We start from the raw sequence: 24,406 nt of genomic DNA, 5'->3' as shown, positions 1-24,406 counted from the left end.
CTAACTTCATTAGGAACAGTGTGTCACAGCTGTGAAAATCTCAGCATTTATTAAAAAAACATTACATTTGCCCTTACCTGATTCTGTAAAATTTCAAGATTTTTCATTGTTGTCCCATTAATTGTCATGTATTCAGTTTCACTTGACAACCGTTTGAAATTGCTGGGGAGAGAAATTTCAGACATATTTTAAATTTGGGCACAGACATAAGAGTGAAACACTCTCAAGTTTCTCACATTAGAGAATTCATTAGTTACGCAAAATAAAAAAAATTCCAAGTAAGAAATTAAAACCTATCCAAATAAATAAAAAACCTGAACATTTGTAACTTCTTTTAATTTTACTGCTTGGGAAAACAAGATTTATGACTCACTTCCCAGTCTCCTACAATGACTCTGACAAAGCTCAGGAAAAAATCCAGCTCTTCTATCTAATCCTGATCCACTAAATGGCTAAAGGAAGTACCCCTTCTTAAGTTTATGATGAAATTGAAAAAGTAGGTGCTTCTGTTTGTGTTCTGTTACGATCACAGTAGTATTAGGGAAAGGCCTAAGAATTAATACTTCAAGAGTGGAACAGACTTTTAACACAATTCATCGTCAAAACAGTGTATCAAAATACATTATCTTTTTTTTACTACTACTACACATTTAAACAGGATGTTAGCAATTTTTTAGGAAAATACAAATAGGGTATACTTGAATCATTTGATTTTACTTTTAATACGAAATAACCATGACTACAATTACTTGACTTTTTGAAACTCACTAACAGAACTCGATGAGACCAATCCAAAGGTTGTGTTGGTTTAGAATCAACGTTAATAAAATAATTGTATTAGATGTGTAATCATATTCAATATGAAAATTATTTCAGTTTTAAACATACACTTGCGGTAGTCAGGACCATGAAGTGACATGCAAGATACTCAGTAAATGCTTACGACAAATCAAGTCATGATTGTCTCTGTTAATCATACTGCTGACTGCCCCTTGCACAACATACGGGACACACTTTATTGTTTTAGACTAAACAGAACGACTTGCTGGATAGGATTTAAAACTGCTTTCTTGACTTTTCAGAATTTTTTTCAGTGCATTCAATTTTAAACTCTCTGGGGGAGTACTCAAATGCTCAAGCTTTTCTGTTGTATAGTACTACAACTTTAAGAAACATGAAATATTCAGAAACTAAAGTTACATATTTATGTTGTATGCAGGTGTCTGGGCCTGCTAGCAAATTTATTCCTAAAAAATGGGTCAATCAGAAGTATTTTGCACAGAATATTAAAAAACAAAAAAGGTCAATTCAACTGAGCGTCCTCAAGAAATTCAACAATAGTTTGGAATTACAGCTGACTCAGAACTGAACCCATAGTCGTAACTACTCTGCTCTAGTGTGCTATCCCAGAAAACCAACAAAGCTGACCAGCAAAACAAAACCTTGGAGGCAAAAAGCAGCTGCACTTTCCAAAAGTACACAATATTACAAGCAACAAAACAATATTTCCTTGTATTATCTTAAGTCACAACTGCTGATGCTGGCAAAACTTAAATACGAATGATTTCTGTATGGCTCCCAATTACTACGATCAACGACAAATCCTACCCACTCTTCCAAAAACTCCTTTTCTGCATCTAGGATTTGCCTAAACTGCAGTTCCCCCATTTGCTGCATTTCAATTTCCCAGTACTCAAGCCTATGATCTGTTACACCCAGCTGGCTAAGACCTATGCCTTTCCACCTCTTTCCAAAACCAAAAAGGATGCTTTTGGCTGTTTCCGTCAACCCTCAGTCACTCATTCACGGTTTCACTGTTGTGGATTTACTGATTCCAGTGTTTCCCCACCTCACCTGGCTTCACCGCACTAAACAGAGAGTGTATTCTGTTCACAGCAAGCTTGCTCTCCTATTGTTTAAAGACAACTAACTCTGCTCCACTGCGGAGTATATTTACTGTTCTTCTAGAATCTGATATGCTAAACTTGTTCTCACAGCATAAATTATATGTGTTTTATATTATCCAGGTGTTTTCTTTATCTGAGTTATTCCACCCTGCTATTAACCCTGGTAACTGAGAGCTGAGAGCATACGAATAATAGCCAAGATCAGCTGCAGTATGTGCCCAACCAACAATTCCCGATGTCACAGCATAGCGTATGTTTTGCTTCCACCCCCTCATCTTCCTTCAGCTTGGGATCCGAACTTGATAAAAATGTGAACAAAGACTGCCTCTGTAGTGATTTTAAGGACCAAATGGCGTAAGAAGAAGGTTGTAAACAAATACTGTCAGTGCTGGTTTTGCACCAAGGGTGTTAACGTATCCCTTGTGAGAAATTCTAATACGCTGCTATCAGCCACCTCCTACATCAGCAAAAATGACCCTTCAAAATCACTTCAACTGGATTACAATGCCGTAATTCCTTCTGCAGGTGACAGTGTGACCTGACTTTCAAAGAACAGACTTGCAACTGTCTCAAATACTTAAACAGCACAAAACACAAAGTGATGGAAATAGCTGACAAGTTCATTACTGGGAAGCAAGGCAAGGTAGGATCATGCTATCTGGACTGAGAAAATGAGAAGAAGAAACAAAAAGAAACACAAGCTTTTAGTAAGGTTTAGGAAATGTTTAAGGAATACTCATGAGAAACAGGTTTCTACTCATAAAATGACTTTTCCGAGTAGAACCACGCTTGATGAGTATTAAAGCGTTACTATGATTGCTTTAGGACAGTAACATACATCCTCATTCATGTTACCTGTGAAACTGGATCTCCTTGACAGTGTTATTTTTATGGTTGGACTCAATGATCTTAAAGGTCTTTTCCAGCCTGAATGATTCTGTGATTCTGTCTCCTAAGAAGCTTGCACTGAAGGACACCTTTTGTTCTTTATCCTTTTCTCCACAGGGTATATTATACATAACCTCGTACTCAGTAAACCAGCCCAAGTGAATGCATGTTATTCAGATCAGTAGTTCTCTACTACTTCACTTTTGCAAATCCGTAACAACTCCGAGCAAATCCGCAAGGCACCATATCGAAAACCTACTAAGCAGCATATTTTCTTTGCCTAATTACCTTTTACAGACCTCTAGAGTCCATGTCTTTGGGACTTCTAAGGGTGAATAAACCACAAAACAAACCTACATATGTAGACAAGATTTAGAGGAACCCCTATTCAGCTTTAAGGAGTAAAACCAGGTTTCTTTATTTCTCAGAAGCATTAGCTTTCTTTAGGTATGAAAAACATTTACCACAGTCTCAGTAGCAAGAGACATAAAACCCAGACTATATTGTGTATTTAATTAACCAATTTCAAATTCATTAGTGAATACTGCCACAGGGCTAGAACTTCTGATCTGGATCCCTGACGTGATAGGAGCCCAGCAAGTTCCGGTTAAACCTGCTAACAAAATAAAACACGCACACACACGGAACAAAACTGAGAAATACCAACCAAAGAACATGAACAGAAATGAGAGGCCCTGGGAAGGTTTACGAAAAACAAAAATAACTCCATCGTTTTTATCCTGAATTTGCCATCTTTTCCTCCACTGAACTCACTCCAAAGAGTGGGCCTGCAACCTCGTTCTACCCAGACGTCTGCCCTCTCAGCCTGCCCTCTTTGCACCACTCCTACAAGCTCCAGATGTCCAGGGTGCAAGAGGTCACCTGCTGCCCTTCTGCTGTCTCAAAAGAGATGGTAAATCCCTCGCTAAGCACCTCTTCTTAGTGCCTAAAAGCCATGCCTTTCCTTTTCAGTCCCTTATGCTCCTGAGCTGACTTTGAAACCTCCCCAAAACAATTCAGTACTCCCTTTCTCATAGCTGGAGTGCATAAATAAGCCTATGTGTTGTCTTGTATACATTAGGTTTCTGACATCATCAGCACCCAAGAGATATGAAAGCCTTACAAACACCATACTCTCAATTTCTGTAACATTTCCTCTGAAAATTCAAGGATGTCCACCATTTTAAGTGGAAGAACTTACATTTTGACTTCTCGCTTAGTTTATCTTGCCAATTCCTTTCCACCCCTACCATAAGTTACAATCAAGAGCTTCTCCTCTTCTTGAATTCTTTCTCTTTCCCATTCTCCCTCAAAGCTATTTTAACCTTTCCCTGTCCTCTTTCACTTCTACCTCTTCTATCTTCACTGCAATCCCAAAGCTACTCCCCTCCTTCAGAAAGATACCTGGCTCTCCCATTCCCTGCATTTCTTGAAGTTCATCTATCACTACTCCTAATTTCATCTATCACAACATTTGAGAACTACAGCCTCTTCTGTCCCAAATATGCTGGAAAACATGTAAGTAAAATTAAAACACACTGAGACATTTCCTCAGCAACTGCTATGCAAATGGTGATTTTTCAAGCAAAACTGCGTACTCAGCTGTATTTGAAAACCTCTCTACAGACTTGTCAAAAGCCAATAAAGCGCTCTCGGTGTGTAAAGGTATTAGAAAACATCAATTAAAAAAAGCTTGTATCATTCTTTCTTAATTCCATTTTTACTTGCTGCTAGCGCTCTAAAGCAGCCTGGCCATATCCCAGGTCCTGCTGCGGCAGAGTTCTTTTTTTCTTTTTAATATTTTGCTTTATTTAGGATCTTAAAGAGTGGATTAAAAACCTTCATCTAAATATTACAACTTGTTTCTGCCCCCCACTAATGATGATCTCTCATAACTTATGCGACGTTTCATGACTCTTACAATTAAATTGAGCTGCAGTTTTCAGCTGGGAGAATAGTGTTTATCCAAAGAAGGTACAGTGGTGTGAGGAATTTTTTGGTCATTCTTCCTATCAAATAGGTCTTTTTCATCCGGATCTGTGTCACATTAATAAGTGAAAACTGTCTCACAACTCCAACTTCATGCTCACTGACTCACCAGTATATGCTCACTGGCCTGAATTCTCCTAGGAATTTTAAGTTGCTTTACAGCGCTATGGAAGTGTTTCCCCTCTGTTTCCTGCAGAATTGCAGAAGATCCATGAGCCTCTGACAGCCTTTGCCTGACACACCTCTCACATGATCCATGAGCCTGACATACATCTCACAACAGGATTTCTCTAGCCAGCCAAGCATTAAAAAAAAAAAAAACACCAAACAAAAAACAAACCACAAACCAAAACTACTCAAAAAACAAAGGGGAAGAAAAAGCCGACCAAGGGTGATGGGTGGCCACACCACAGATCAGAGCACTCCTTGATGGATGAGGCGGGGGAGACAGCTTACAAGATGTCAAAGGAATTCTTTCCTCATTAGGCCTCTAAGTCCAGAAAACTTTCTGTTGACTTTCTAATGGTACTTGGAGAGGGGAAGGGCAACTTAATGAAGCAAATCCATTCCAGAATCCGGCAAACCCAGGCATATATAATTATCAAATATTTTAGCAGATACCTGAAAAATGTTTAAAGCTGACATCTGCAGTCAATTTTTTTAAATGCAGCTGCATTTTGAAAATCTGCTAATGTATGGAGCTCTTCAAAATAAGACTTGAAACTTTAAGAATCTCACACATGAAGATCTGCAACTGACATGACATATTTCTAAGTTTCCAGTTTGCAGCCAGACTTTGTAAAATCCTGCCCACTTAACAGACAGAGGAATACTGAGACAAACAAGAGAACATTTGGCACAGGATCTATGACAGATAAAGCCGTTTTAATAAAATATTTAATAAGCCTCAATGATATTTTCAAACCTAAGCCGGGTAGGATAGCAATCTTTTATACTTTTGCAAGACAGCATAAAAAAGATACCTGAGTGGCAGAATCTTTTAATTTTCATTTGATTCCACTTGCATAACCCTGTTAGAAATTTTGAGTACTCATTTGAGCATATCTAATAAGCCTAGGTTTTGGGACTACTTAAGGGAAGAAAAATTATTTCCATGTCTGTGTGTTTCTGTAGTAACTTGGCAGAAATGGTGATGGTCTATCAACAAGGTTTTGCATGATTGTTCCCCTACCCCTAGCTACCATTGAGCCAACTCAAGGGATTTTTAAGAAAGCCAAGGTGTGTTGAAGGTGAATCTAGTTTTTAATTATAAAGAAAACACCAATTCAAACATACCTGCAAAGCTCTGCCTAAACGTTACAACACAAAAGTATTTATACCTGCTTCCAGAATTATAGAAAGAGACAATTATTTACACACCTCTGGCAAAAAACATCTGCAAAGCTAAATTAGAGCTTTAAAACAAAAAAAAAACTGCCAAAAAAGCTCCCAATTTTGTTCACAAAATAAAACTGATGGTGAGATATGATCGCTGATATTGATTAACAAACTTTAAAATCTTCCCCTAGTATCTACCAGTTTTTGCACCTTGTTTTCAGTAACACTTGGCAGCAGTTCATGGCGATTTACATTACTGATAGTGATGTCTACACAAACATACCTCATAAAGATTTTCATTAAAAAACCTTTAAAAAGAAATCACTTGATTCTTTCAGTTCTAATTAGGAGCTTAAATGTAAAGTATAATTTTTACAAGGACTATGTTTATCACTGTAGCAGGTGGCTTCATCACATTTAGGGAAAGTTGTCTGCTAAAACTTTTAAGATAACACTGGTACGTATATTGGTGGTTTGAATTGGAAGTTTACATAAGGCAACTTACCTTGGATTGTAAAGCATCCTTTCCAAATTAAATTCTTTGAGGTATGCAATTACTGCTGCCAGAGAACAAATAACAGGCTTATCCAAGCTTAGTATTAAAGATAGTTTTTGAGGACCTAAAAAAATAGATGTCATTTTCTTGTTAACACACTGCTTACTATTTGTGTATTTTAGAAAAAGTATAATCTATTTTGCAATTTAATCAAAATGGAAATCTGTAATATATGTACAGTGTGCTATGATATCTATAAATCAACATAAAGTGAGGTTCCAAAATAACATTTATGGTTCCAAAGAAGTAGAACACTACAATAACGTAAACACATTATGAAACATAAAACATTTGACTCCACAGGGTTTTCTTCATAAAAATGACTGTTGGCATAGGAAAGTTCTAAATATACAAACTAAAAATTCTGAAATCTCCATTACTGCAGGCAACATTGTGCAAGTTAAATAGAATGAAAAGGCCTTGGCACACATGCCTATGATTTATCTGCCTCGGCCAGTCTGCAGAATATGGTTCCATCTCTGTGAGACAGCTATTCGTATGTGATACTGTTCTACTACAGTCTCCGTTCCAGCTGCAATAATAGGAGAATTCACTCTATATCTTAACATAAAACAGCATTTTTGTAAACCTTATTAAGTTTTTTCAGAGATTTTTTTAAAGCTGTTCTTCTGTTCCTAGTGTGTTAACACACACAAGAACTTGAAGAAACATTTCAGATGTTGAATAATTTCCCTTAGTTGCTAAATATGTGTGAATTTAAATCTGTCTAAACATACATCTTCAAGCTATGAGAGAAACAAAAAACAACAAAAAAAAAAAGGATGCTAGCCCTGTATTCACTTCTATTTAAATAATGTTCGTTTTTCATTTTCAAGGTTCACTTCCTCCAAGCTCTTAAGATCCCAATGTGCAGAAAATTAAGCAAAGGTGACAGAAGGCTTTAATGGATAAACAAGATGCTCCTGATTTAACCCAACATTAAAAAGGAGGAGTATGAGAGGTGGAAGCAGGGACAGGTGACACAGGAAGAATACAGAAACATTGTTTGAGCTTGCAGGGATGGACTTAGGAAAACCAGAGCCCACCTGGAGTTGAGACCGGCAAGGTACCTGAAGGACAACAAGAGCTTCTAGAAGTACATCAGCAGCAATAGTAAGACAAGGGACAATGTGGGCCACTGCTTAATGGGGCAGCAGAGCTGCTGACACAGGGCATGGAAGAGGCTGAGAAACTCAGTGCTTTCTTTGTCTTGGTCTTTACTGGTAAGATGTGCCTTGAGGAATCCGAGGCCTCTCAGACCAGTGGGAAATTCTGCAGCAATGAAGATTTCTCCTTAACAAAGGAGGACAAGTTAGGGAACACTTCAACAAGTTGGACATAGACAAGTCCCTGAGACCTGATGGGATGCACCCACATGTATTCCTTATCTATGTAAAGGCTAACAGGATGCATGCTTCACAGACATTCCGAATTACATACCTGTAGTATCAGGCACTTCTTTTGCATAAAAATCAGTAATCAGCTGGAACGCATGGCTGTATTCAAAATGGAGGTTTTCCATCCTTTCTATCCTAATTCTGTCATCCCATAACCTGCAAAGAGAAAATAGTGACTTTCAGTACCTATGTTCTCTTTGTGAGGAATATTTAAGTAGGTTACAAAAGTGCATTTTCTTTCATGCTCCCTTTTTCAATTGAATAGGTAGAGAATGAAGAGATGAGCTACTTCAGTAAGTTAAGAACATTACTAAGAGTGTGGTGTTTTCGTTAAAACATTTCTTCTTTCTATTGTAAAAGTGCAAACAAATAAAACCCAAACAGCAACAGTAAGCAAGTTGAAAAGAGACTTCAGGAGGTTGTCTAGTATACCTGCAGAGTAATGTAAATTCATTTTCATCAATCATAAGTATTTGCTTTATCTGTTCTCAAAGACTTAAAATGACTAAATAATGAAGCAGTACCCCTATGCTATCGATTACCCTATTTAATTACCCCTTATCTTCGAAGGCTTTGTTCTACGCTGTACAACTTGTTGTAATATTAACCTATTGCATCTTTTCCTATATGCAGCTGAAATAAAGTATTCCTGTGCTTTATTTGGTAACTGTTTGAAGACTTCTCCGTTCCTTGTGCTAAAGGACTTGATTTCTTTCAATCTCATTGCAGTTGGTTTCCAAGGATGTTATTAATGATAACTCGGTCCTCCCAACAGGCCAGCAGTTCCTCCCAGTTTAACAGTGCCAGTAAACATAGCAAACTTACTCTTTTCCACCATTAAGTCAAATGAGATCTCTTCCATGAATCCTTCTCTACTGCCACCAAGTAATTGAGAATTAGAGCAGTACAGGATTTCAACCCGTTTTGCAACCCATGAGAAATTAATCTAGCTTGTTCCCTGTGACCCTTGCTGCCATAGGCCCCTTATGTAAATGACAGCGGCAAAAGAATTTATTCATTGCAATGTGCATAAGATCAAAGTTACTTGGTACCCGCGCTTGAGTGTCAAGCTAAAATGACGAAATCTGAGATGCCATAATCTGACTCAGAGAAGAGTATGTGTGTGGTATTTACAAGTTACAATCTTTCTAACCGGTTGCTTTTATAACTGCTCACTGAAATAAAAATTAGATGCTGTATTACTCATTAAATTTGTACAGCTGTTAATACAGCATTAAACAGATATGCTGGTTAAAAACCAAAACAAAAATCGCACACACTCCCCCTGCAACCTTTGAGCGCAATTACAGATCTACAGAATGAGCACTGAAGAAGCAGCCAGTAGAAAGCTGCCAGTAAAAGACATATATAAAACCTGTTTGGCCTCAGAGTATCCAGTCTCATACTGCCATGGGACATGAATTAACCAAATATTTCTAGTGTATTAGAATTATGCCAATGAGAGCGATTGTGTAGGTGTTATAGGAAAGAAATTAATCAATACCCTTTTTGCAGAGCTTTTCAAATTCACAGGAAAAACCAGACAGACAGGGTTTCTGCATTGCATTGTACATATTCCCATCTGAAAGGATCAATAAGTCTGAGGCTCAGCTCTTAAAAATGAGAGTTATTTTCCTATAATACATGTCAAACTAACTGCGTCTCAGAGGTCTGACTTTCTCAGCACATCCTAGATGATCCCTTGCTTACTTCCAGTGACTTAGTTTTAACGGACTGATCCAATTAAGATTTCAGTCTTCATGCCCTCTGGGACTCCCCTCTGTCCCAACTCTACTCAGAATGAGAAAACATTTTTAAAGCAAATGGATTTCTGTGAAAGACAATTAGTCTGTGTTCCTCAACCTCTGATAGCAATCAGCTCTTTTCTTCCTTGTGTTTCTCACTTGCTCCAACCTTCAGTAATAATCTGCTCTAACATATCCATCCATTTTGCTAAATTAGCATGGATACTCACTACAGGCTTTTGCAAGACCACCACTTCAGCATGAAACTTCTTAATATCTGTTGTACGGTATCTGGAGGTTAGCAGAGTACAAGCCTTTGGATCAGTCCTGCAATACAGCAGGGCTTTTCTGTTGACCATATGTGAGCAGGGACTTAGAGAAATCATTTTAAAACAGAATTTTACTGTCCATTTCTACTTCTCAGGTTTTTGTAACGCCACCTTCAGAAAAGCAAGGCTTAGCAAGGTCTGCAGAGCTAATTTTTAGAACTGAAGCCAAAACAGGAGGCTTCAGGGGGTAATTAATTGGATGATACATGCCACACCTGCTTGTTTTTAAAGTAATGGTTAAAAATTAACTGTTGCAATTTTCATCAATGCATTCGTGATTTTCTTTCATTTCAGAACCAAGTTTATCCGACCCCTTAGCATAAACTTTGGCACATGATAGTTGCAGACAATGTAACTTGAGTGACTTATAATGGTACTTAACGTTCATCAACTATATTGATAGGAAATAGTTCACATTAGGATTAGACAACTCTGTGATTTGTAAAAATCATGGCATATTTCAATATTTATATTCTAGATATGGCATCATCAAACAAGTATCTGACACTTCACCTATCTGAAAGTATGCATCTGATATTCTAGATACAGTAAAAAAGCTGGAAGGTTATAGATACCTATTAAACATGTGGAAAAATCTGAATTTTTATCAAGATGTATGAAAACTAAATCTGCTGCAGAAGGTTTTCATGTCTGTCCTTTCTTTAGCCAGATGACCACCCATAGGCCATTTTTTCTGATTATAGCCAGAATGATGTGTTGATGCTTTATCGCTCCAGCTACCAATGCTTATTTAAATCAAAAGTCAATTTGCCATCAACTTCTGTAAACATCATTCTTGTCAGAACATCTACAACAAACTGCTGTGCAACTCATGCAGTATTTTATTGATACTGATGTAGTGTGAACTAACTTTAGTATAGAATTAAAGAATAACCATTATAATGATTGTTAACCACTGTAACAATTGTAGATATCAGGTACCGCCATATGTTACTCATCGACCTTTGGTGTCCGTTCTGTTACCCTTTGTTAGACATCCGCCTATCTGCTGACCTTCTATGCTAAAACTTTAGCAGAACACTCCACAGGAGAGACAGATAAGGGTAAAAGAAACAATTAAGCAAGAAAAGCAGATGGCCAGCAAGGGCATAAATTACCTCAGACTGATTAAGAACACTGCAAATGTGCAAGACCATCACATAACGAGCAAGAGGTGAAAAGTACACCATGAGGAAGACCTACAGCCTTCCTCCTAGAGACCACTGCCCCCGTCTCTGAGACCCCTGCCCACAACTCTTGGAAGAATTTGTGCAAGCACGAAGGACTGATAAGCTAATTAACATACGAAGCGAGGGTAGGCGGGATTAGATAATGAATATGTATAGATATTAGTTGAATAATCATTATTTCATTGTATAAATATGGAATTATTAGCTACCTTAAACATGCACGTTTCGTGGAAGGATGCCCCATGCATCCAGCGCTGCCAATAAAGGATACTTCATCACTAAGAAATCTGGACTTTGTTCTTTAAATCAATACCCTTTCCTGTACTTCTGAAAACAAGAAATTCTCATAGTCCCAAAGACACTGGTAGGGTTAGTTAACGATGAAACTCAACTTTTCAAAGCTTGTTTACCTTCCTTGCACAAGTTCCTTTGCTACCACCCTTAACCGGATACTGAGCAGACAGAGATGTTTCAGGCTTTCAGTCAACTGAATGGTGTAAATGAACCTGTGGTGCCCCCTATTAACATTCCCTGCTTTCTAAGCACACTGGCCTTTCATGCAGAACTGTTTTTTCCTCATGAGATCCATTACAGAAGTTGCTTGAAGAGATGATTATTTACCACATTTAACAATAGGAAATCAACTTGTCCACAAAATACATGCATAAAGGATGAGATCCTAAGATACACAGATTTACACAGATACACATACACACACTTTTGTGTATATAATATAATATATAAGTCCATTCAAATCTATATTGTTCTATGAATCTGTTACTACGGGGACTAATTTATCTGTCACCCTACTGGGAAAATGAAAAAGGATCAACGTTGCTGGGGTTTATCCCTGAATTATCTGACAATTTACTGCTTACCAAATGCTGCAGGAAAAATACTCAAAAGAGATCACTAAAGGGGGGGTGGGGGGGTGGGGGGTGCGTGCATGTAAGCTCTTCAAGACAAAAAAAATGCTAGAAGAATATAAACTAACATAAATCAAACTAATTCACAGATACTGACTCAAAATATTTACAAAAAATAATGAAATCTGTTATTGTTAGAACGACCTTGCATATAAGCACAACAGCTCACTGCAGTGTGCTGAATAAAACAGGAGTCACTTCATTACTGCTCCACAATTTACAATTAAATAGGTATAAAGGGCATAAAGACTTCCTGAAAAACACACACATGCAAACCAAGTTTTCTTGACGCTCAGAAAGCCTTCCTAAGGAAAGCAAATAACTCCAGAATTTTACCTTCCAACTACTATCCCGCCCTGCCTGTTCTGCTTTAGGACTACTCAAATGAAGGGCTGCAGGCACTGATAAGAACTGTACATTCATATGTCACAACACAAATTCATAAATGATACAGAATTTTAGAAGGGAGATCTCTGCTTCTAAAATTTAGTAATAAGTTTTTATTTCTGATGCTAAGCACAGATATATAAAGCGCAAGTAACTGATTTAATTTTTCCTATACATTTTATTCAAACTGCTATTTTCTCTGCACTTATCACGGTGCACTCTGCTAGAATGACCAGTTGGTCACTGAAGGGAAAAAATGCCTACACTGCCCAGTAGAGCAAGGTAACCTGAATGCATTACTCCTTTCAGAAATCCAGGCATACTGTGTCATCTTCCCTTATTAGCATGCTTAGCAGAAACTTCCTTTATTTGTCATCATTGTGTTACCTTTGTCATACAACTGCTTCTAGCTCAGGGGCTCTAGGTTTGAATTGTCTGTGAGAACTCCAGAACAACCATCCTTCCCTTTTTGGTAAATCTTGACACAGAGCTTCAGTAGCTTCTCTGGCAAAGCCTCTGTAACATTTCCAAGCAGCTATTCTTTTGGCACTGAACACATATGTTTTTATAAGCACAGCTTTTTTTGTCCTGCCAGACTAATGTCCTTTCCCACATTCGCTCTGAACAACCTTCAGGTATCAGAGATTGAGATAAATGTTGTTACAAGGAAAGTGGCAGCACAGTCACCTTCTCTAAGTATCTGTCACTCTCAGAATGGTTTAAATCACTTCTGCCTGTAATAACCAAACAATAATTACCACATGTATGCTATCGATATACTACATACAACACGTTACCCCACAAGACCTCCAACTTTTCAAATATCCCATCCCAAAACGCTCACTTATGCTAGAAGCTGCTGAAAAGCCTAGAAGCAACTCTGACACACTGTAATATATATATATGTACACACATATATATACACACACAGTATATTTTACATATATAGATTCACACACATATATATACAGAAAAACCTGGGGAAAACTCTTTGCTTGCCTTTTACTATCCAAATTGTTAATATTCCTCAACATGTACATCCTGATTTCCTTCTAGTCACCTCAGCAGAACTACAGCTGAAAAGAACTCCAACCATATCTACAAACTAAGAGTCTAGATGCAAGAAATTTGAAGAAAACATTCTTCTCACTTTAGGAACTCAAGAGACAGGAGCTGTCAAGGAAGCAGAGCAAAGAAGCTATCAGAAAAGGACAGGGCAGAGAGGCTCTGTAGGCACTGTATGACACTGTCTTCTGTGAGAACAGAATGAAGGACTACAGGACAAAACACAACACAGTTGCACTCCAGCAGCTACCGCATCCATAAACAAGACCTACATCTTTTTCAGGCTCCTTCCATCTGCCTGTCTGATGAATGGGATGAGACACACTACACTTGTTTCACAGAAACCTAGTAGAAAAGATCACAAACTGCTAGGAAATTATTTCTAAGCACCTAGAAGAAAGCAAGATGTGCAACAGCCGGCACAGATTTGTCAAGAAAAATAAAATCCCATCAAATCAATTTAATTTCCTTCAGTGGGAGAGGAACAGATTCTGTGGACAGAGAAAAAGAAGATTTACTACATGCTCGATTTTAGTGAGGTTATTTTATATCGTTTCACACATCCTCATAACTGATCTAGGGAAGCATGATTTACATGAAAGTACTTATTAGAGAATGGGTACAAAACCGGCTGGAGAACAATACTCAGGACAGTGTCAGGGGTTCACCATCAAAATGAAACAATGTGTTTTGCAAAGTTCCATAAAACTCAATACAGCATCTGGTAGCCCTCAATACTTTAGTTACAACATGGACAATGAAACAGAGGGAAACTCTAGTCAGCTTTCAGAGGGTATGAAGTGACTGCAAAGATTGTCAGAAAACCTGCCTTGAACTCAAAACACGGTGGAGAAATTACCTAAAAAAGTACAAGTTCTCTCCATCGTCTATACCTGTAAATAAACAACACATGCAAGCAGAATGGGGGATAAATGAGTAGAAGCTAACTTACAGTACAGTTCTTTCCATCAGGCATCCAAAGCAAACAGAGTTTACTCGCGAAATGACAACACAGAGCAGTTCATATCCAACGGACAGCACTATTTAAAGTGATCTTCAGTGCCTTGTGCAGTCGTGTATCAGCTCATACAATTGCTCTTCAGAAGCCGGCACAGTACCTTCTCCAAGGTTCCAGCAGTATTTCCCTCTGCGTTTAGCAGGTGCCACACATACATGAGACTGAGAGGATGCAGCTCACTGATTTCGTCTCATCAGGAGACTGAGCACACCGGACTAATTTGCCACGTGCTTGTTCTCCTGTTACCGTCCACCTCTGATGTGCTAGAGACAACTTCGTGAACCAGCTGTGCAAGTTTGCCCCCAGAATCCCCACAGGCACCACGAGTCCTTCATTCAGTATTATGCCAATCAGCAAAAATCCCTCTTCTTGCAGGGATTCAAGCAAATTAAACAAACAAAAAAAAAAAAAAAAAAAAGTGAAGCAACACCACCACCACAAAACAGAATATATGAACAGTATGCCTAGTATCTGCCATACTACATTAACACCAAAATGAAATAATGCTCCCCCAGTTACACCCTACCATGGAAAATACTTCTGAATGAAGTGTGAGTGAGGAGAGAGTGAAGACATAGGTCCAGACACACGCTTGTGATAGCTTGGGACCACCCCTGTGGCTTGCCTCTCTTTTCTGCGCACTATCGAGTCTCCCACGGCAGGGCGTATTTGGTGGCTTTGTTTAACTGGCCTGTGGCTATTTCTGCCCTGAATTTTCTGACACCAGTTACACAGTTTTAAGGTTGGAAGTTTCCAGCAGAATTAGCACGCTTTTTTGAAAAAAAAAAAAATTCACAAAGATGATTTCACTGTGGTGCCTTTCTGTAGAGAACAGTTCAAGAAATTCCAAACACATGCTATTCTGCACTCCTTTAAAACACTCAGGGTTCAGATACACAGCAATATGCCAAAGAGTTTACTTGCTAATAGTCACCACAAGTTTCTCCAAAAAGGACACCACTAACATGACCCTAACACAACCCACAGAGCTTGTAAGATCTTTTTCTTACGATACAGAAGAACATGATGAACTGCTGCATTGTGCCAGAGCAACACAGCATGCCAGCCTTAACGATTTTGAAGGAACAGAGTGCTTTGGTGCTTGCTACTTAGCTTCAAGCTAACCTTAACTCTAGCCAGGGAGGGAGGAAGGACAGGTAATGTAAAAGCAAATGCAAGTATTTCCAAAATCCCAAACAGACAATACAGTTACAAAGATGAAAAATGCAGTGTCAGCAGAAATTAATGAAACTCCCCATTTATGTCATATATCCTAAAATCAGATGCGTAAGACTTTTTCATGTCTCCTTCTCCACACCTAGCTGACAGGCTATTAAACACCTCAGAACCACATGTGCTTTTGGGATGATTTTCAAATTCTGAACTCCCCTCTCTCCCCTTTTTCCTCAAGAATGGATCATTTTACATCTCTGTATTTGCCAAAGTTTTTGCCCAGTACTAAATAAAATGTTAATTAGCTGTGTTCTCTCCCATCAGACAGGGTCATTTTCTGTATTTTCTTCTCACATGTGGTCTTAAACTTCACACAACATATAGCTGAACAAGCATACTTTTGTACGAAGAGGATAAATACTCAGCACCAGCTCTTATTATTGTGTATTATCTCAATGACATGGCAGCTGTAGTTCTGTGCATGTCTACATCAACGTACCTGCTGACTGTCATGGTACCACTCTCCCCACCCCATTCATCCCTGGCTCCTTATTCCCATTGCTTCTTCTGCAATAGCTGTACAGCTTTCCTGACCCTGCACCAAGCACTTGGAGCATGCTACAACAGAAACAATCCACGGTGCGGGGAAGGGAAAAAAAGCTTTTCTCTAGCTAGCATGGTTAAATGGCTCACCAAAAATGAAGTGAAAAGACAATGACAGGACCAGACCATCCAGCTCTGATCGCTATTACTAAGGGAAATTGTTGCAAAAGCTGGCCACCGGAAAGCTTTAGCAGCACCGGTGATTTTCTAAGGATTGTATGACAGTCCTTTTCCAATCCTCCCTAGAGCCACAAGCTTCATTTCACTATTTGTAGTTGGTCAGCAAAACGACTCACCCTTTAGAGACTTTCACTGCCTGACACTTCTGCCCCCTCCACCTCCAAGTTTTCCTATTTTCACTGCTCAAAAACGATTCTGAATGTCAACAATGATCACAGCGAGCAGAGCAGGAACATGCATCCTGCCTCTAGAAGCACAAAGACCACTGAGGGATCCCTAGAGGTCATGCTGTCCAGCCCTCCACTTAGAGCAGCACCATCACCAGCATCAGACAGATCACTTCACTAAACTATATAAGCTTCTGTCACTGGTATAACGAAAGAGCCAACCTAGGAGCACGCAGGTTGTCAGAGCAAGTCCAAGGTCAGACTGCGGTGGGGCGTCCCCCCCTCCCCTGGGCTGCCCTGCGGTCTCGGCGAGCCCTGTGAGGGCTCAGCTCTGCACCCAGTCAGGCCGCACCAGCAGCTCTTGCACAGCCCAGGTGGGGAGCGGCACTGGCCGCACCAGGAGCTCCTGTCGCCTGGCCAAGGCGGGCAGCGGCAGCGGGAACCATCAGTCACCCCCCGACGGCCTCGGAACGTTCCTGACCTGAATCGTAGCCCCAGTGGAATGGTACCGTTGTTACTGGAACTTTGAAAAATTACTGACCCAGATTGCGGCCAGAATGGAAATTTATGGATGACTACAGCCTACCATCTTCTGCCCCTATAAAAAGCAGTCCTAAGTGAGACCCTGTGAGCCCTCCTGGACAGCAGTAAATTTCTAGCAGCATCTCCCTCCCAGTGGGACACCTCTCAGAGCCTGCAAACTCCCAACCTTCCAAATTTCAGAGGACCATCTCCAAAAGCTAACAACAGGGCATGGGATGAAACCCTCCACTCCTCGAGGCTCAACTCTCTGCCCATTGAGAAGTACCAAGATGTTTGAAGTGAGGACTTCACTTGAGGAGAACTTTTAACAGGTATAGCTTTATATATTTAAATGCATATATCTTTATACCTTTATCTCATTGCGTCTGTGTGCATCCATGTGTGAACTGATTTAGATATCCCATCTATAATTAAGTCTCTGTTGTGAGAGTAATAAATCCTATTAAGCTCATCTCATAAATGTTACATTAGTCCATAATTATGGGCTGCTAAGACCTTGTGATGCATCTTGAAAGTTGAATAAACCTTGGACATCCTTTAGACACAAACCACTGACCAAGTCGGAGACTAAGATTGGACCTAGCTGCACCTAAGCACTATCAGGAGTTTAGAAAGCAAGAGGGTCTGCTCTGAACCTCGTGACTCAATAGGAGGGTCTCCTTTTGTATATCCTGCCTCTGTAATAATTCTAGCTCAATTTTCCTTTGTTTGTTTCACTGATGTAATAAGTAATAGAGTGAAGCTGGCCATCAAACTTCGTTAAGACGCACTCCCAAAAATTCATATTAAAAGTATTTTGCTGATACCTTTGATGGTGATTCTTCCAGTGTCCGAAACCATTCATTGGCGACACAGACCAAAGTGCATTTTAAAACGTAGCTCAAAAGGGAAGACTGCAGGATGCAGTGGCCACAGCTGCAGGGGCTACACCCTTGCTCACAGAAAACAGCACAGGACAACAGCACATCTATCTGCTAATACAGCTGCACACTAAAGGGCAAGACTGCAGCACAAAAAGAAAAACAGTTGTAACTGCTTCTTACTGAAAACATGACTGGAAGCTGAGCGCCAAAATTTTCTCGTACATGACGTGCTAGAAACAAGTAGAGAAGTGCTGATCTCTGGGAAGTACAACAAAACTGACTGTTAGGGAAAAGAGATTTAACTTAGAGAAGCAATGTCAGGGTCAAAATTAAGAGTCTGATCTATACAACTATCTGGAAAAGAAAGAAGAAATCTAATCCAGGAAATACATCAACATTTTAATCTGCTTTTGATATATTTGCTCCAGAAGCCAGCTACAGTCCATCCTGAAAAATTTTTACAAGACAGTGCCCTACTGCAAAACACTGTTGAATCTGCTCATATAAAGAAACACTTTAGATAACTTCATGCTTGACCATAGGACCTACAGCAACCACTTAATGTTTAAATTATCCTCTAACATAGTCAGAACTGATTCTCAAAACTCCCCCTAAATTACCATGTTATTTTACCAAAAGGGACCTTTAAAAGAATGTCTACACCTCAACAGGGTGGCGGACAGAAAAATTGAGCTCTGTACTACATATTATGTAACTAGAAATGTTACAACTTTACCTTGCATCATTAAAAAAAAGCCTTCAAGTGCTTCATAAACTTTGGCAATAAATTAAACCATAGGAAGAGGGTTACTACAGCTAAAAGACACCAAAAATTCTGGACAGGTAGACTGAAGGAAAAGATGACAAAACCTTGAAATAAAATGAATTTTGAAACTCTAATACAAATGTGTATAGTGAATTTTGGACTATCACCTTGTTTTAAATGGCAGATTTCCTACTACCCCCCTCATAACTTAACACCTCTTTCAATGTATTATACATCTTCCAAAAGCGAGTGTAGTGGTCTTTGCTTCAAAAGGTCACATGTTGTCTGATCATAGTTTTACTGATTGACAGGAACTCGAAGCTTTCCCATTTTGAGTAACAAAAACATTTAAGCACAAAGCACTTTTCTTTGTTTCTCTTCTCACCTTTTTGGAAAGGCTTCCCACCTACCAGATCTTGCGGTGAAGTCATAACCATTGTGCTTCTGTCAAATCACTGCCTACTGTCATTAAAACTCACCATTACAACTCCATTCCAGGATCAAGCTGACGGAGAAAAATTCAGTAGAGTACATTTATTTAAAGACACATGTTCCCTAGCAGCATAAGTAATGGCCCAAATCCAGTTTCAACAAAGTCAAACTCAATGCTTAACAATATTTCCCACCCATTTCAATTATCTCCTTTTCCCCTTTATGCTGTGCCTGAGCAAAAATCTCAGGCATTCTTAGTTTGACATATTCGAAATACCCTTGGCCTTCAAAACATTCAAAGTTATCTGGATCCTATACATACATATGCAAAACATTTAGTACTTTATCTTATCCAAGAAAAGGGAAAGTGTTACTTAGGTGAGGCTGTTAAAACAAGTAAATATTAAAAACAGATGGCTACAATACAACATACTTCTGGAAACGATCTTAAATTCAAGTTAGTGACTTCTTCACAGTATTAAAAACAGCCCCAAATCAAATCTGAATGTTACAGAATGCATCAGCCACAGAAAATCCACTGTGGTTCTGAGGAACGTTGCTAAAGCATGAACCATACATTTGCCCAGGTGATGGATAAGAGGATATTTTGCCAGCACAGACAGACAGCATAAATAGGAGGTCAGAATGGAAGTCATCATTGTTGAAACGTATTTTCCAATGATTATATAGGAAACAATGGAGATGGTGACAGAGGGAGTCCACTCATCTGCTATAAATCAATCTGAACTAACCTCCCACACTACTACCACAACCGTACCTGCCAAGAACTTTTGAAAACATAAATCCTGTTCTTTAACCAGCATAAGAATTGCTGTGGACATTTACTAGAAGCACTAAACATGCAGTATGAACCACGCTGAGAAAGTATATTGCTTCTGCAAGCAGGAAGGCCATGCCTGGATTTTCCACCCACCACTGCACTGAAACCATTTCAGTTAATGGCTCTGAAGAAGAGATCTGGGTACTGCTCCGGCTCTTACACACCTTCCCGTGGCCTGTAACGACACTGCATACCCACTGCTTGGTTTTCAATTTTCTGTAAGGGAAGCTAAGAACCTTTTATACACTAAAAAAGCACCTACGTATACACTAACAACAGAGAAAAAGATAACCTGAATGAGAAGACAGTCTAGCAGTTTTGTTGGGCTAGAATGCTTTACCAGAGGAAGAGAGAAAATGTGGAGGTACCCCAGGGAAAGCCTGAAGGAGGGAAAGGGCCAGAGAGCAGATGGCTGTACTTTCCACACAGATGTCATGTGGGAAGGGAAGAGCTGAAAGGCCTCCAGGAAGAATCTATCTATGCCTTGTCTGCATTACAGAAAGTAATATTCTGACCCCTGTCTGGAAACTGATCAGCAGTCAAAATTAGCTACATGTAACTAATTCTGTCCTCTGATCCACAGATCTGTGTTCACAGCTGGAGCGCCTCATACTGCAAATAAACTAGCGGAAACTGGAAGTTTTCTTCTTTCAGTTTACTAGGAGCGCTGATCACAGTTCAGAACAGAAGCAATGGCCTAACATTTCTCCCATGCATTCCTCAGCCAAGTCCCGTCTGAGAACCAGTGAGTTTCTTCTAGGTGACAGATGTCAACTAGCAACACATATCCGAAAGAAGTCTCCCATAAAAAAAAAAAAACCAAAAACACAACAGAAATGCTGAATCCTCTTGATAAATATTTCGCGCAACAGTGTAGGATTACAGACCACCTTTAAAAATCAAGCAGAAAAAAAAAAATTAAAATTGAAATTCAGCCCGTAACATCTCACTTGAAATTTTAAAGTAAATTATACACATTACTGTGTTTTCAAACTACACTGACGGGTCATTACAGCGGTACTCGGGCAGAAAACCTTCCATGGTTCTTGAATTCTTTACTTAAGACACCACATTATTCTAACAGGTTATAACAAAAAGGAGAAAAATTCCAAAATAAGTCTTCAGGACTTGGATACTTTTCTCCAAATATTTCTGTAAAAGACTTGAAATTCTTAATTAATATTTTTGATTATTATCTACAAAACAAGTGTCTGATCTACATCCAGACCTGAAACTTTTGGGTAGCCATTCCTCCAGGTATTACCCATCATTAAAAAAACAGGTGGGAAATACATTCATCCAAGCCGCAGAGGAAAAACAACCAATACCATGGTGTTTATACACCACACAAGACTTCACACTCAGATTAACATAAAATAGGTTTAAATGACCCATCTGCAGTAACAGTAGGCTACACTGTACTAATCATAATTCAGCTAGCAGAGGTAAGAGTAGCATGAAGCACAAAGCTTCACAGCTACTGGTATCAGTGCTAACAAACTGGTGCTCATTCACTTATTTCCTTTACAATCACATCGCAATTATTCTTGTCACTTGGACTTGATTTTTCCACGCAGGTAGGACAGTAAGGGTTATTGGTATGGATTTTGTGAAAAGAAAAAGCAGGGAAACATACCAGGATAAAGTAATTTGAATACCATGAAGTCAAATCATTCCTGTGGCAGTGAAGGCTGACACTGGGCCATGGTAGCACAAGGACGGTGAGATCAAGAGGAGTGATTATTCCACTGTTCCTGGTATTCTAAGACCCTACCTGAAGTACTGAGTCCGGTTTGGGCCCCCAGTACAAGACACCTATCAGAAATCTAGAGGGAATCCATGGCCTCTAAGACAACTAGGGGACTAAAGCATATGGCAAATGAGGACACACTACGGACACTGAACTTGTCCGGTATGGAGAAAGATGAGGGGCATCTTCTACTAAAGGGCAGTCAGAAAAGCCTGGAGCAGATTCTCGTCAGAGGTGCACAATGAAAGGATAAAACCAAGCAGTTGGCAAGCTGCAAATTATTCACAATTCTGTACAGACTAGGAAAAAAATATCTTCCCCACAAGACCAATTAAGCACATAATCAGGTGGTGTAGAGAGGCTGGGGACTGCACTTCCTTGAGGATTTTCCAAACTGGAAAATCTGCATGAAACCTAATTGAAGACAGCCCCCTGCTCTGAGCAAGAGGTTTAACAAAATTACATCCAGAAATCCCATTCAAGACAAAATTTTTCCTGATTTGATTCTGAGAAACAAATGATTCTAAGAAACTGAAAGTTATTAAATACAGTACAGACCAGTTGTAGCTTAATTGCACTAATAAGAATGAACAAGAACATACAGACTGGCTTTTTTGCCTTTTCACGCCTCTCTTGCCTTACAGCACTGTTCTACCAAGCAGCTTCTTCTGTGCTGTAGAAAAGAGATGAGCATATGATGTTTAATTTACTGTTTACAAGTCTACTGATGAGATCAGAAATGGATCTGATAAAGGAATAGTTATGGTTCCAGTGTTGGTTCGTGACCACATCACAGTCTTAGGTGATTGGCTTCAACGAAGTCCTTCTCACACATCTCAGAAACTCGAGATTTGTGCTCTTAGCAGTGGATGCTCTTTGGAAAACTAAGGAATCTTCCATGCAGGAATTATCTTCATATGTCTTCATGTAGAGGACTTCAACCATCCAGTAGTCAGAAGATGAAGAGATATGCTCTTCCTTTTTCTATCAGCAAACTTCATACGCAACAAAGACAGGACATACCATTTAAGGTCATTATCTAACCACATTTCACAGCTGAGACTGTGACATAAAGTCTCTTTTTTTTTTATTTCTGGCATGCCTAACTTGCATTCTCCAGTCACATCACTAGAACAGACTGAACTGAAACTGATTGAAAGTTAAGTTATGCTGAATTAAAAAAAAAAAAAATGGAGCAGGAACCTTTACTGTTACAGATTACCTCTGTTACTGTTACCTCATTCATTGAGAATGAATACCAAAAACAAAAGAAGTTTCAGGGGTTTGGTCACATACACCAATGATAAATGGGAAGTTTACTGTTAGTAATTCTAACTCAAACAGAAATTTGACTCTCACACATGAAAAAAAATCTTGCAAATAAACAGTAGACAAATGTTCAGAGAAGTCTTCAGACTCTGAGAGATCTGTGTTAATTTCCAGGAAAGCCAAACTCTGGTTTCCAGAGATAGACAACTGCTGAGTTTGGTCACGATTTGTCTTTCCATTGGGACAGTGCAGTGTCAACACAAAAGCAGGCTAGTTACATCCTCACTGTTAACTGGGCATGTCCAGTTAAAAGAGCAACACAGATTCTCCATGATCAAGGGGACCTTTCCGGTTCCCAACTATCTCACAGAAGTAAAACTCAAAATAAGAAATGGTTCAGCTGAGGCTGTTCTTGTACCTGGGGAGAATAATTTCCAAACTTGGGAATGAACACTGTAAACCTAATGGACAAAGCATATTCTACCCATGCAGAAAAGACCTGTACATTTTATGCTGCTGAAGTACGTCAATTCAGCAAGCAGAACTCATCCTCAGTACGTGCCTATTTACTGCTCTCAGTATAGCAGCCTAGCCTGAGAACTGAACTGATCGTAGAGAATTTCTGGTGCATAGTGAGGAAAATGCAGCCACACATTCAGCTTTAGCCATGCAGTGCTCCCCTCCAGGAAGAAAGCATTCTGGTGTGCTAACCATCTATGTCATGTTTTAAAAGGGGTTTCTCCACCAGTTGTTAACATAACCTGCCCCTATACAAAGGAGTACACGCCTATAGACAGTGGTCACCCAACACGCACTGAAATAAGAAACTATCAATTAAGTCTCACTGCTTGAGCAGAATTTGGCATGGGGAACTTCTCATCTCCCTCAGATAAAAAGCTTTACATGTTTTGTAATGTTTTTAGTAGAGGCTGCTGGACAGAAAACAGGGAACAGCTGGCTAGTCAATTACACTTTTAATTAATTGTTTCTTTGATAAGCTGATACAGATTTAAGAATCCATTAAATGTGATGAAATGAACTTGTTAATTTTTCAACAAATTATTTCAGGCTTTCCTGTGAGATG

General features: G+C 39.2%; 1 protein-coding gene across 4 annotated transcripts in view; it reads right to left on the bottom strand.

The window, feature by feature from the left end:
• The window catches only part of MSH3 (mutS homolog 3), a 113,459-nt gene that overhangs the window by 63,717 nt on the left and 25,336 nt on the right, over positions 1 to 24,406 (bottom strand). For all 4 annotated transcript variants that reach the window (XM_040579555.1, XM_040579559.1, XM_040579558.1 and 1 more), the window contains exons 9-11: positions 8,119 to 8,231; positions 6,628 to 6,742; positions 78 to 162 (exon numbers count right to left, since the gene is read on the bottom strand). In XM_040579555.1, the coding sequence (XP_040435489.1) occupies positions 78 to 162; positions 6,628 to 6,742; positions 8,119 to 8,231 (313 nt within the window). The remainder of the gene's footprint in view (positions 1 to 77; positions 163 to 6,627; positions 6,743 to 8,118; positions 8,232 to 24,406) is intronic.

The sequence above is a fragment of the Falco naumanni genome, chromosome Z, assembly GCF_017639655.2.
Source record: "Falco naumanni isolate bFalNau1 chromosome Z, bFalNau1.pat, whole genome shotgun sequence".
Taxonomy (NCBI): Eukaryota; Metazoa; Chordata; class Aves; order Falconiformes; family Falconidae; genus Falco; species Falco naumanni.
Note: the sequence above shows the minus strand (reverse complement) of the source record. Positions and strands in the feature narration are given on the sequence as shown.